The sequence below is a fragment of the Betta splendens genome, chromosome 17, assembly GCF_900634795.4.
Source record: "Betta splendens chromosome 17, fBetSpl5.4, whole genome shotgun sequence".
Lineage (NCBI taxonomy): Eukaryota > Metazoa > Chordata > Actinopteri > Anabantiformes > Osphronemidae > Betta > Betta splendens.
The window spans coordinates 4,082,267-4,095,627 of record NC_040897.2 but is presented as its reverse complement, the minus strand read 5'-3'; the positions used below and the strand labels follow the sequence as shown (position 1 = coordinate 4,095,627).

The 13,361-nt window shown below is 36.9% G+C and overlaps 2 protein-coding genes and 1 long non-coding RNA gene across 11 annotated transcripts in view; 2 read left to right on the top strand and 1 right to left on the bottom strand.

Annotated features, from left to right (window-relative positions):
* The window catches only part of LOC114843958 (protein-cysteine N-palmitoyltransferase HHAT-like protein), a 22,535-nt gene extending 15,744 nt beyond the window's left edge, over positions 1-6,791 (top strand). For 4 of the 5 annotated variants that reach the window (XM_029130868.3, XM_029130869.3, XM_041068067.2 and 1 more), the window contains 10 exons: positions 270-337; positions 661-774; positions 1,256-1,450; positions 2,314-2,523; positions 2,938-3,109; positions 3,334-3,478; positions 3,566-3,601; positions 3,692-3,893; positions 5,845-5,986; positions 6,183-6,791. In XM_029130868.3, coding sequence (XP_028986701.1) covers positions 270-337; positions 661-774; positions 1,256-1,450; positions 2,314-2,523; positions 2,938-3,109; positions 3,334-3,478; positions 3,566-3,601; positions 3,692-3,893; positions 5,845-5,986; positions 6,183-6,325 — 1,427 coding nt within the window. In that variant the 3' untranslated portion in view covers positions 6,326-6,791. Of the gene's footprint in view, positions 1-269; positions 338-660; positions 775-1,255; positions 1,451-2,313; positions 2,524-2,937; positions 3,110-3,333; positions 3,479-3,565; positions 3,602-3,691; positions 3,894-4,438; positions 4,673-5,844; positions 5,987-6,182 lie in introns of those variants that run through there. The other variant, XR_003783659.3, reaches the window with a different exon arrangement.
* LOC121201768 (uncharacterized) lies at positions 6,725-10,521 on the bottom strand. 3 transcript variants are annotated; one of them, XR_008692974.1, is made up of 6 exons: positions 10,381-10,521; positions 9,847-10,007; positions 8,459-8,593; positions 8,123-8,274; positions 7,062-7,181; positions 6,725-6,905 (listed from the first exon to the last, which is right to left on the bottom strand). It is a non-coding gene; the product is annotated as an uncharacterized LOC121201768 (long non-coding RNA). The 3 variants fall into 3 exon arrangements; XR_005896870.2 differs by having other exon boundaries at positions 7,073-7,181; XR_008692973.1 differs by having other exon boundaries at positions 7,073-7,181; positions 10,385-10,509.
* On the top strand, positions 6,918-13,361 carry LOC114843957 (kelch-like protein 40a). 3 transcript variants are annotated; one of them, XR_003783657.3, is made up of 6 exons: positions 6,918-8,367; positions 8,483-8,643; positions 8,989-9,096; positions 11,426-11,611; positions 11,825-11,946; positions 12,110-13,361. XR_003783657.3 is itself a non-coding variant. In XM_055503543.1 (6 exons), the coding sequence occupies exons 1-6, from the start codon at positions 7,243-7,245 to the stop codon at positions 12,219-12,221; spliced, it is 1,674 nt and encodes a 557-aa protein (XP_055359518.1). In that variant the 5' UTR covers positions 6,918-7,242; the 3' UTR covers positions 12,222-13,361. The 3 variants fall into 3 exon arrangements, 2 of the variants coding, with proteins under 2 accessions (XP_055359518.1, XP_028986700.1); XM_055503543.1 differs by lacking the exon at positions 11,426-11,611 and adding an exon at positions 11,661-11,706; XM_029130867.3 differs by having other exon boundaries at positions 11,797-11,946.

Below are 13,361 nucleotides of genomic sequence, written 5' to 3'. Positions count from 1 at the left end.
TTAACATCATGAAAAGCTGAAGAAACTGCTGTGGACCATGTGCCAATCACATACTGTATGTACTGAATGTTTTGGTTCAATTTTGAATTCAATTCAGATAGAGTAGTAAAATCTGCAACGGGCAATTGCACACTGCACACTGACAACTATGGGAGATATACTGTATACTGGTATTAGCTGAAATATTAATGCTTTATCAAAGCTATTTATTTAAAGCTGTTTATTTCTACATATTTTTGCTGATTCTTCTACATTTTCTTCTTGTCCAGAGAATATAAACAGAAGATCCTTTAAAGAAAGCATGAAACCAGGATGGCATTACTTTGGCAGAAAGATGGTAAGATACTAATACTTAATCTCTACTGTATATACTTATAACAACTAATTATATTCAAACAAACTCTGCTATTAATTCAACTTATATGTGTTTTAGTATATTTGCTGTACTGTATGTTCTTGTTGAGGTCATATCGGGTGCTGGAATGTTATTGCAGGGCATTATGTTATGAGATAGACCTAATGTTAGACTTGCTGATTAGATTGGACTGTACAGGTAACCTAGTGGCCAGTGAGTGTATTCCACTGTATCAATTTATTAATAGAAGATGTAACAAAAGTTACATCTTTAGGTGGTTACTAACAGATGTTCTTTTGCCACAGGATGTGTCAGACTTCGAATGGATAATGTGGTTCAATACATTTCGAAATCATATCCTTTTTTCTCTCGCCGGTCACGTGATCTTTGCCAAGATATTCACCTTGATAACTCCAAAGGTGTGTGCATGTGTTTGTCATAGCAGGCTAGAAGAGTATTCAGACTTAGGTAGGTATACAGGAATTGCATGTCACACGCACTTACGAGATTCAGTAATGCAGGATCTAATGAAAAATAACCTTCATGTATGAAGATCACTTGCATTCTGTTCCACTGTGATGTTAAATATGTGGTGTGATTCTTTTTACTGAAATTTTTTGGAAAATTTTAAATGTTTATTTGTGTTTCAAACATTCAACCACGTATTCTATTTTGTTTGATGCTTATAATTAGAATTGGTGTATATAAATGTAAGATAATATTGATAAAGGGTATAACATTTGTTTTGTGCTTAATTTAAACCATTAACCTCTGGACAGTAAAGTATTTTATTCCCATATGTTGTTGTACAATGTTACTAACACTTTGTTTCATGTGTATTGCAAAAACTAAAATCCTACGTTAACACTGACACTGACATTCGCCCCTCTGTACCCACAGCATAGATCCTCGATTTTTGGCATGTATGGTGGTTTGGCAGTCTTAGTCACCATGGGCTGGACCTTCATGGCTCTAGTTTTGTCACACTGCATCATCCTCTACAGTGTTGCCATGGTCAAGAGGAAATGGATGTGTTTTGTAGCAGGTCTGATCACTCTGGCCTCCATCAAGCTGGAGCCCTATAACTCATGGCAGGTGAGTGAGTGCATTTAAGTTCAAATATTACATGAATAGAAAACTTGAAACTATGATTTTTGATAAACAGCTTGACAGCTTGTTTGATTAGGATTGACCTGTGGGGTTTTAAACAAGATGTCTTATGGTAGTCATGAGACGTCAGTTTTAAACTACAGTGAGTTTTCATATTTTTGGCACACACACACACACACACACACACACACACACACACACACACACACACACACACACACACACACACACACACACACACACACAGAGAGTTAGCTGGGGGGGTCTAAGAAACATTTTAGACATACACTAGGAGACACACATTTCTCTTAAATTTCTTGCCATACCTGCAATCTTGGCCCTCATGTCTGCAGCAAGGTTCGACTGCATTTTAAAACACATTATTTATGAGGGAAATTATCTTTCTTTTCTTCTATCTATTTTTTTCTGTTTCTATTCTTTGAAAACATGCAGTTTTATTTTTTACACTTGATTTTAAGTTGTGACTGTTTGGTAATTTTTTAATTGTACATATATGCAGTACAACCATTTAGTGTGTCTGAAACTTCACTGTTTGGATATACATAATTTTAGAGCGCAGCCTCTGTGCATACCAATTTTTTAAATTGAAAAAGACATGTATTTCATACAAAAATTAAGAGCTACAAAATTGTTTTTATGCTTCTTGGTATTAAAAGATAGCACTTGATTTTTCTTTAAACATTTTTTGTTGTAAAGTAAAACACTTCCACTACACTGACCACAGTTTTTGTTTCAGTCAAAGCAAACTAAACAGAACTAAATAGTTAAGTAGCATTGTAGTACATATGGAACCAGCTGATTTTTGACATTGATAACTTTTTTCATAGGAAGCCTTGGTAACTGGCTCCTTTGACCTCCAGGACGTTCTGTTTTATGGAGGTTGTGGCTTCAGCATTATGCGCTGTATGAGCTTTGCTTTAGAAAACTGTGAAAAGAAGGATGGCAACTTCACACTCTCTGACCTGTTGAAATACAACTTCTACCTCCCTTTCTTCTTCTTTGGGCCTGTCATGACCTTCGACAGGTATCATGTGCAGGTAAGGATTGTACTTTGATATTTATTGTGGTGAGGAACTGATTGTATGTACCATATGTAATACCCACATACTCTGGTATTGTTAATTTTAGGACAGCTGCTGCAAACATGAAAATGCTGGTGTTTTATATAGATCAATTTGTAGATCACAAACAGATACAAAACTAGAGTAGACCCTAAGTGCAAGCTTTTAAACTAGAGTAGACTTCCATTCAAAGCCTTTTAATGTTAGCTGGTATCAATAAAAACCTATTTACTGCTTCTAAACCTGTCACAGTTAAGACTTTAACAGTAACCTTTTTGTACAAAATAACTAGAAAATATAATTTCATATATGGTATATAATATGTTGGTATAGTTTTATAACCTTTAGAAAATGTTGTTTCAATCCTTGTTGGCTGGTTTTTATTTTCAGGCAAACAACATGCAGTTGACACGCAAAGACAGGGAGATGTGGAACATCACTACCAAGGCCTTGTTGCACCTAGGAGTTATTCTAGTGGTTGATATATTTTTTCACTATCTTTACATCTTGACAATCCCCAGTGACATGAAGCTGGTGACCAAACTTTCTGATTGGTGTCTGGGTAAGTTTTATATCTTAATTAAAACCAAAGAGGAAGAAAATATTTGAAATAGTCTTAAGACTCTAGTGTGGCTACATTTGGAAGATAGGGAATATACCCTATTCACGTAGCTATCAGCTTTGTAATTTAAATCAAATAAATTATTTACTTGGTCTTACATCAAAATTACAAATAAAGTTTATTCAATGGGTAAACCTACAGTGTTATCAATTTGTCTTTAACAGCTGGCCTGGCGTATTCCAACCTTGTTTATGACTGGGTGAAAGCAGCTGTTATGTTTGGTGTGGTCAATACTGTGGCTACGTTGGACCATCTCGATCCTCCTCAGCCCCCCAAGTGTATCACCATGCTCTATGTATTTGCTGAAACGTGGGTCATACCTCTACTAACTACATTTTTTTAACGAAAGCTGAAACTATGTACAAATAGTTAAATAGACAATTGCTCTCTCTTCAGGCACTTTGACAGAGGCATCAATGACTGGCTGTGCAAGTGAGTGAGTTTGTATCTATACATTTGCAATATGAAATTCAAATTAATTTAAATACCAAATGTTTAAGAGTGTGAGTTTATATTTTGCAGGTATGTTTATGATTATATTGGTGGGAATCATGATAAAATCTTCAAGGAGCTTCTGGCAACTTTTTGCACCTTCGCTATCACAACCTTGTGGCTGGGCCCTTGTGAACTGGTATATATTTGGTCCTTTTTCAATTGCTTTGGCCTCAACTTCGAGTTGTGGGTGGCCAAGGTCTTTTCTTTACCACCCTTTTCTACCATTGAGGTGAGAAACAGAATACACAATGCTGAATAATTTTTAGTAGGATGTTACAAAGTACAGTTTACTTAAACTCATTATAAAAATGAATGCCATGGCAATTAGAATTTTCAATTCTTTAGGCCAAAGTATTTTTATTGCTGTTGGAGATTAATGCCAAGAATAATGTAAAAGTCAACCAATATATGGCATACAGCAAAAAGGATCAATATTCAGATCTTAAATTGTCATCTAAAACTTTAAACCACCACCCGTCATAATTTTGTGCTCTTAAATTTAGATGGATATAGGCCTCCAAAGAATGGACAGTCAGACCTTTAACAATGTGTATTAGGTAATTGTGCAATGGAGAAACAATTAATGTGAATGCTTGCTGCAAAGCAGTAATCAACTATAATATAGAAATAAGTTATTAAACTGAAAAACAAATCTTCCAGATACCCCGAAAATGACCAAATAAGGCACCACTTTAGACGGTGAAAATCAAGTGTTCATCTAAAACCATGTTGATAATTTTTCTGTTATTTATCTGGCATATTGGAAACTCCAAGCTGTCCAAGCTCCAAATTGCTGTGGAAAGACACTTCACAAAATTCCCAATACCACCTCAGAAGCAGCACTCCACTCCAAATCAAGATGGCAGGTTGCAGCTGTGCACTATGGGATGTGCAGTGCAAAGTGCTTAGTGCTTTCTACGGTGCTGTGGCTGAGATGGCCGAAAGCCAAAAGGCATCATTTAAGAGCACATGATCACTTGATCACAGTTGACCCCAGAAGACCACAGGGTGGGTTTGAGTGGGGTCTGAGGGGACCCCAACTTACTGAAAGAAACTTTCTTACAGAAATTGCTTTATTAAGTGTCAAACATGTGTATGTAAAGATGTGAATTAAGCTGACAAGAAATATTTTGGTTAACATTTTATTTCGGGATTCTTTAACTTTAACATCAATTATTAGTGGTACTGTATCAGCTCTGGAGTATCTATGAATTACCACATCATTACCAAATGTCCTCAGTTCAAGTCTTGCAGGCAAAACCTATATTTTGGTTGTTACAAACACCAAAATTCTAGAGAAATTTGAAATACAGAAAAAGCAGTTGCGTGGGAACTTCTATAGGCCAATTATGGGAGTAACTTCAGTGTAAATGCAAAAGATCTCTTTAAGTATCTCAATGAAAACAAGTGATTTCATTATCATTTGAGTTCAGCTTTCCCACATTCTCTTTATTGGCTTGAGAAAGCTGGAGATTTACCTGATGGTGTGTGCTTGACATGTGTCTCACGTTTTTAGGCGCAATGTTTAAATTGCTTTTGAATCTGAGTATGATGTTAATCTTACTAAAACAAACATGGCTTCCATAATACTGCATATTATAGTGCTAAACTAAAACTAATAATACTGTCATAATCTGTTGATAAGAAACCAGTTTAGTAAAGTCATGTATAAAGTCTGTATATTAAAGTATATTAAAATCTATAGATTATTACTCTTAATTATTAAAGCATTTTTTCCTCACAAAAATTCCAACTGGGTTCAGAGGCTATTTTGTTTTATTTAAATTAATTTTTAAATTTTGTTGAATACAACAGTGTGTACGATACATGATCTGATAATCAGTATAGAGCGGTGATGATAAGCAGTTGGCATTTGCGTATTTGAGTTCAACTCCCTGATCATCCTGACTGTGTGACTAAAAGAAAAATAGAAGGCTTGGACAATGAAAGGCACTGCTTTGTCATAAACCAATATTATTATAATTTATGTGTATTTACTGTAAATAGTTTAAATAAAAGCCATTAAGGTTGTTCAATTCCAAAGAGACATCAGTTCAGTAAAAATTATTTTAAATCCAATATTGCCATGACATTTATATTAAGACATATATGAGTATGAAAGTGTCATACTGCAACTGTACAAGTAATCTATGAAAAAAATCTTGTGTTTTGTCTTCCAGACTGCTATGGGTGAAGCTATGTCACGCAGGGTAAGGGGTGTGTTCAATGCTGCAAACTTCTGGGCCATTGTCCTCTACAATGTTCTGTCCCTTAACAGTTTGGAGTTTGCCAAACTGGTGGGCAAAAGACTGATTTTTAAAGGTAGGGAATAGAGAGGGCTAAGCATACAGTTCTAGGCAATGCAAGAACAACACAAATGATTTTAGTTACTTTTTTTACCAAAAAATAATAAAAGAGCACTGGAATTGGCTGCATTCCAAAAAACATTTTATCCCTTTTTTTGTTAAAATGTATTCTTTCTTTTCTCTTTCCCCCCTCATCTTTTCTCATTTTCAAGGTTTCCCTGTCTCTACTGTGTCAGTGTTATTTGTGACCTACTGTGGAGTGCAGCTGGTAAAGGAGAGGGAGCGACAAATAGCCCTGTTGGAGGATCCAGAGCCAGTGAAACCAGTGGATGGTGGCAAAGAAAAAGCAGAATAAACAGACAGAGATATTGGGTTGTTGAGTCTTGAAGTTTAAAAAAAAGCAGAACAAAGGGACAAAGAAACACAGACTAAAGGGCTGGCAGCACCCTCACATTTCGCATCTACAGTGTGGTATTACAAACTGAATTTAAAACTGTTTGGAATAATCATCATCAGTATTGTTCATATACCCTTGCTTTGAACTGTGAAATATACTCAGGTGCACTTGCTGTAGATACAGTAATCTACCTAGGAACAAATCCACCAAAAGTGCAGTCTATGTTTATAGTTTAACTGAACAAAAGATTGTTTTGTTTGTTTTAAAAAGAACTAAAAACGAAAGTAAGAAAGGGTGCTGTTAAACTTAATAGAATAATTTGTGTCAGTGCTGAGGGAAAAGACTGTTTTAACAAACTTGTCATTGTAAGGTTTTTATTATGTTGAGCTTGACTTGGAATAAAGTTTTCCTGGTATTAAAATGACACCTTTTATTCACAGTTGTATAGCAGTTACAGTATAAATGTATGTGGATGTGCGTGTGCGTGTTAACACAAAGCTTGCATGTGAATGATGGCCAGATGAGGAAAATACAGGAGCTAAAAAAGAAGAAAAGAGATCCATTTGGCAAGTTTTTTCTTTTGTCACTCCCATGGTGAGTCATTCAGTTGTTGGTGGGCTGGGTCTGTACAATGCTGTAAAAAGCTATCCGTTTCTTGTCCACCAAAATGGATTAGTCAGCTATCTATAAATACCTGTGACTTACATGGTGACTGACCGTCACAGACAGCTGCAGCCACCAGTCGACCATCCCATATGGACTATGAACTTTCCACAGTGCTCTGAGCAGCCCTGTAAGGACTGACAGTCCCACTCTGTAGAAGGAAGTAAGAAGATTGCCAAAACAATCCAACCAGGAGCAGGGGATAGAACCAAATGGCTGCCATGACTATTGACCCAGAGGAGCAGCCCCGTATGTACCAACAAACTTTACTTCAGGACGGACTATATGACCTTTTGGAGAATGACAGGTTTGTAGACTGTGTACTTAAAGTCCAGGACAAGACATTCCCCTGCCACCGCTTAGTTTTGGCAGCCAGCAGTCCCTTCTTCAAGGCAATCTTTCTGTCTGAGCTGGAGGAGAGCAAGAAGCGTGAGATTGTCCTCAAAGACGTGGAGCCCGGTGTAATGGGAAGAATCCTACGCTACCTATACACCTCAGACATTAGTCTTACTGAGCAGAATGTGGAGGATATTTTCATGGTTGCTAACATGTACCAGATTCCCTCTATTTTTTCTGTATGTGTGTCCTATCTCCAAGAGAAGCTAGTACTGGGAAACAGCTTGGCTATCTTTAGACTGGGGCTGTTGCTGAATTGTCCTAGGCTTGTGCTAGCTGCAAAAGAGTTCATCTGTGAACACTACAGGGTTGTTTCCAGGGACCAGGATTTCCTGCAGCTGGCCCCAAGTGATCTGGCTATGATCATCACTTCAGATGATCTCAGTGTTGAGCGAGAGGAGCAGGTGTTTGAATCCTTGATGAGTTGGGTCAAACATGATGAGAAAACCCGTCTTAAGGATCTGCCAGAGCTTTTGCATTGCATTCGTTTCAGGCTTATACCTTTAGATTACTTCAAAGAAAAAGTGGAATGTCATCATTATATCCAGTTTAGCAAGGAGATCCAGAAAGAGTTGGATCTCGTCAAAGATGCCTACAAAGGGCATCTTCCAAAGCCAACAAAAGCCAGAAGAAATGGCACAGAAGGTGAGCAAGGAAGTGAAAAAGAGGAAGAAGATACTGAGGAAGGGTACTTACCAGGGATACTCAACAATAAACCTCGATCTGGGATGTTTGAGATGGACCTGATTCTTATGATAAATAACACAGGGACTGTGGCCTATGACCCCATAGGAAACGAATGCTTTCTGGTATCTGAATCCACAGAAATTCCCAAGAACCACAGCAGCCTGGTAACCAAACAGAACCAGGTGTTTGTTGTTGGTGGACTGCTTTACAATGAAGAGGACAAAGATGAACCATTCAGCTCTTACTTTCTACAGGTATTAAACCACAAAAAAAACTCTTCTGCGTTTCTGTTGTTTCTCAGAATTCATCCTTCATGCGTTCATGCGTCTACAAAATAAAACTTACCTATGTCATTCTATTGATTCCCAGTTTGACCCAGTGAGTTCAGAGTGGTTAGGAATGCCTTTGCAACCCAACCCTCGCTGTTTGTTTGGGATGACAGATGCGGAGAACTCCATATTTGTTGTGGGAGGAAAGGAACTGAAAGAAGGAGAGCATGCCCTGAACTCTGTCATGATCTATGACAGACAGTAAGTACAGACACAAAATTTAGTTTGGTTCCCATGGTTTATCTTGTGGTCATCATTTAACGCAATACACTCTCAGCCATTGAAGAGGTACAATATATTATACTGTACTAATAACATACCTAAGTTAATAGTAGCCCAATCAGCACAATCCCCTATAGTGAACTTTAACATATTTAAGTAGAAATAGCTTTCTATAAAAAATGGCACAAAAGTGAAAATTTTATGAGTAATTGCTTGGTAATAATGTATTAATGTAAATTTTGTTGTGGCTCCTTGCTTGTTCCATTTCTGTAGTTTTTTTGCTCAATTATCATTTTTATTGTCCATCCTGTTCTATGTACACAGGTCATTCAAATGGGGAGAATCAGACCCTCTGCCTTATGAAGTGTATGCTCACGGAACTGTATCCCACAATGGTCTTGTCTACGTTATTGGAGGAAAGTCTGAAAGCAAGTATGTGGCAGTTCAGATATACACAAGCACCTCCTTTGTTTACATTTGGAAAGATCGCTTACAATTAACATTTACTAAAATTTACATTTCTAACTCTTACTCTCTCCTACATTACACAGTACAATTGTGACTTCAATTTGTAATTTGCAATAACTGAGCCTCAAAATGTTTTTCAAAATGTTTTTTAACTTTTTCACAAAGCTTTATACACGCAAGACCTCTGAACAACTTTCTTAAAAAAATAAATTAACAAAAATTTTAGCCATATAAATTAAATCAGTGGTCTGTCTGTCTGGGGTCTAAAAACTGAAACTTAAACACAAGTGTGTCACTGTATAACTGTGTAACTAAAGTGGCTGAGTGAAATACTTAGGGCAGGGTTGTCCAATCCTGCTTATCAAGGGAACTGTCCTACTGTACTTGTTTTTCAGTCATCCCTGAACTTATAGCTTTTCACTGGCTGAACACACCTAATGCAAGTCATCAGCAGTGGGTAGGGAAGGATGAGTTTGAAAGCAAGCAGGACAGTGACCTTTGAGGAGCAGGATTGGACACCACAGAATTAAGGTGTACAGGAATGACCAAAGTAATGCCTTGTGACAAAAAACTGAGTGACAAATTGAATGACTTGGTCCTTCATCAATTGAACTTTTAAATACATGAGAGAAGTGAACGTGAATAAATATCTAAAAGAGAACTTATCTGAGTAGATGGCTAACATGAAACAGAGAGTATGGATGTTTCACTTACTGTATATAAAGTCCTATTAAAAGTCCATTAGTTATTAGTAGACTGGAGACATGAGGGATCACTGAAGTAAGCTTTTCTGGACGATGTTTCCTGTTCTTTTAGAGAGGACTTAACCTTGTGTATCCTTGGTGTCCCTCTCAGGATCGATCTCGATGAACTGTCTGAAATACAGTTGTGGGTGTTAAGAGTTAAAGTTTATACAATTTTCTTGCACACTGACATACTAATAATGACATAAACCATTTACGCAACACACTTTAGCATTAACACCACTGGCAATTTCCTTTCTGGGAGGAAGATCTTAAACTAAAGAAAAAGCCCAGCTTTTCATGTACAGGGACAATTGAATGGAAAATTCTGATACTATGTTTATACTGTAACTTGACTTTTGGTAGTTCTCTAGCAATCAAGCTAACTTTAGAAAAAAAGGCTCTGCAAACTAATACATATACATTCAAGTTATGCAGAACAGGCAACTTTTGTACAGGTGCACATGGCAAAGGTTCATGGCAAAGTAAATTTAAACTTACTTACTTACTTACTTAACTCTAAACAATGAAATTTGCAGGGTGACAAAAAGACGTCCAGTGCCAACAAGTAAAAAAAGCCACTTATCACGGATGAAGATAGGGGAAAAAAATCAAATTGGAGAATTTTCTCAAGCATGTGGGCTCACTAGTTGCTTGTATTCCCATGATGCATTGCAAAAATGTTGTAAAGTACTATTTTCTCTCCTCAAAGTATTAATACTGTACAAAACTGGTAAAAGACATTTCACATTTCTGTGGCATTCTGCCTCCGCGCCGCTAGAGGCGTTCCTGGGGCTTTTTGTGTGGGTCCGTTTTAAGTTAATTTCCTGTCTAATTAGTTGACCCAGCTGTTTGGTTGTATTTAAGGGATGTCTTTAGTTTCACACAGTGTTGGTGTGTACACGAGGTTGTAGCCAGTGAGCTACACTAAGTTACGTTAAAGAGAGGAGAGTTTATGGAGTTAAGTTCCTTTGTTTCTTTTGATGTCCTGTCTCGCCACTTAAGGTTTGTGAGTGTCTTATGTTTCATGTTTAGGAGGATGTTACGGAGCGTGTTTTGTTTAGCCTGTTAGATAGTGCTGTGTTTTGTTTTAGTTGTCCAGAGTTATGTTTTGTGTTCCATGTGTAGGTTTTTGCCCGCAGTGTACGGAGCGTTTAGTTTGATGGTGAGTTTAGGTTATTAATAACGTTTACCTGCATCGCAGCGATTTTTAGTTCCTTCCGTTGTGAGTTTTTGTTGTATGTTAATTATAGCTTCTGTGTTTGGGTCGGTTCGGAACCGACGGGGCGAGTTCGTAACAATTTCAGCTACAGAAATATGCTGTTGAATTTTAAACGTAAATTAACAGCAAAGTCTGAGTGTATGATACTGTGTTTGCTCTGATACTTTCATAATTTTGGACCAAACAATTCATTACTACATTTGCTTATAGTCTGTGCAACTAACCAAAGACAGATTGAAAAAATATCTGATACTGATAAGTGGTGTTGACCTGCATACAATAAATGTGTGGCCAGCCATTTTAACATACTACTTATGTTCCTATACAGGAAATGCATGAGAAGAGTATGTGTCTACAGCCCAACTAAGTTTGAATGGAAAGACCTAGCTCCATTAAGAACTGCTCGAGCACTCTTTGGCATTACTGTCCACAAAGACCAGATCTTTGTAGTGACAGGGGTAACAGATGCAGGCCTCACGAGCTCTATAGAAGTCTATGACATTGCCACCAACAAGTGAGTCCATAGTGTTTTTCCTAAATTGCCTTTTTTATTTCATTAATAGGAGGTGGAACACACTGTATATATGCAGTAGTAAATGCCTTATTGCTGTGAGTATTCCCCAGTACTATACTGGGTATTGGTTTATTATTTATTATCATAATTTCCATGTGTGTGGTTATTGTACTGTTGTGTATCAGGTGGACTGAAATCCCAGATTTCCCTCAGGAGCGCAGCTCCCTCAGCCTGATTTCAATGGGAGGCTTCCTGTATGCCATGGGAGGCTTTGCCATGATGTCCAGTGAAGCAAATGAGGAGTCCATCCCAACAGAGATGATGGATGTGTGGAGGTGAATGCTGGAAAGCTGTTTAGATTTTACAAAATTTGAATAAAGTAGCTTTAGCCTGAGTCTATATATGCAAATTGATATTGCATATTGCATTATTTCCATATGTGACTTCACGATGCTACAAAAAGTAAAGCACTAACGTACTTATCTTTTTTTTTAACAGATATAATGAGGCAGAAAAGTGCTGGACTGGCATATTGCGAAAAATTTGCTATTTGGAGGGATCCACTATTCTACCAGTGCGCCTCAACACTCTACAGCTTAAACAGTTATAACAGCATCAAACTGGTGCAATGAGGTTATTGGTGCTTTCACTAGCATTGCAGTAAATTAATTTACTGTACTCATTATGGGCATATTCAAAACAGTTTAGCAATTAATTAAATCAATATCGAAATCGATGGAAATCATCATTTGTTACAGTTCCCCCTCCAGCTTGTTGGCTGTGGTGTGGAGTGTTGTTTCTTTAGTGTTTTGCGTTCTTTGTTCAGGTGTTTTTCATTTCTGTTTGTTTTTTTCCTTTTCCTTTGTTGTAGTGTTAGTTGCTAGTGTGTCATCTTCTGTGTTTTCTCTTTTTTACTATACTGCCTTGGCCTGTAGCTCATTTTAATATCCTTGATCAGCAGGCCTCTAGAGTTTTAGTTTGATTTGTTAGTTCTTGCTCCGCAGTGATTTTAATAGATTTAGCTTTTGATTGTTTGTGTTTCAAATAGTTTGTTCCTGCCCTTTGCAGCGCTTTATATTTCGAGCTTTCAAAATCTTGCTTGAAACCATTTGTACAGAATTGTTTTTTTGTTGTCTGTCATTTAATTGTCCTGCTATTACAGCGGAGGGAAAAAAATACAAGTACATACAAGTGTGGACACAAAAATACGCTGAAAGTTTACTTGTGTTTTTCTTACACAGTTTTGTATATTTTTATTATTTATTTTCTACTTGTTTACCTTGTTTGAATCAAAATAGATAATTCTTGTGTCCTGTTAAGATGATTTAATTCAAAGTAACACAAAAGGCTAGGCATGTATAGTGATGTCAACCCCTGGTTGTTACCTGTCTTTTAATTTGTGTCATGGTAATGCATTTAAGAAAAATGTGAATTGAGTGTGTAGTTTTTCACTAATAACTATTATAATAATAATCATACATAAAAATATCAAACACTTCCAGACTCAAAACCTCAGATGCCTCCATATTGGCTTCAGATAGAAAGTGTTTTAGTCCAAAAGTGGTGGAATTCTTTTCCATTTCATGTAACCTAATTATTATACAATACAATGTACTTTTCCATTTCTCTTTTCCATGTAGATAACAATTATGCTATCTTTAAATATACTTACCTTTGATTGTGAACACTTTTTTCACAAATAAAACTTGCTCGATCTGATCCTCACACATTAAACATGAGATGAACAATG

What these genes read in the sequence shown, in the direction of transcription:
- LOC114843957 (XM_029130867.3), top strand. Translation starts at nt 7,243, where the DNA reads ATGGCTGCCATGACTATTGACCCAGAGGAGCAGCCCCGTATGTACCAA. An exon ending in TATGACATTGCCACCAACAA is followed by an intron (nt 11,612 to 11,796) that starts GTGAGTCCATAG and finishes GTTGTGTATCAG; the next exon opens with GTGGACTGAAATCCCAGATT. An exon ending in GAGATGATGGATGTGTGGAG is followed by an intron (nt 11,947 to 12,109) that starts GTGAATGCTGGA and finishes TTTTTTTAACAG; the next exon opens with ATATAATGAGGCAGAAAAGT.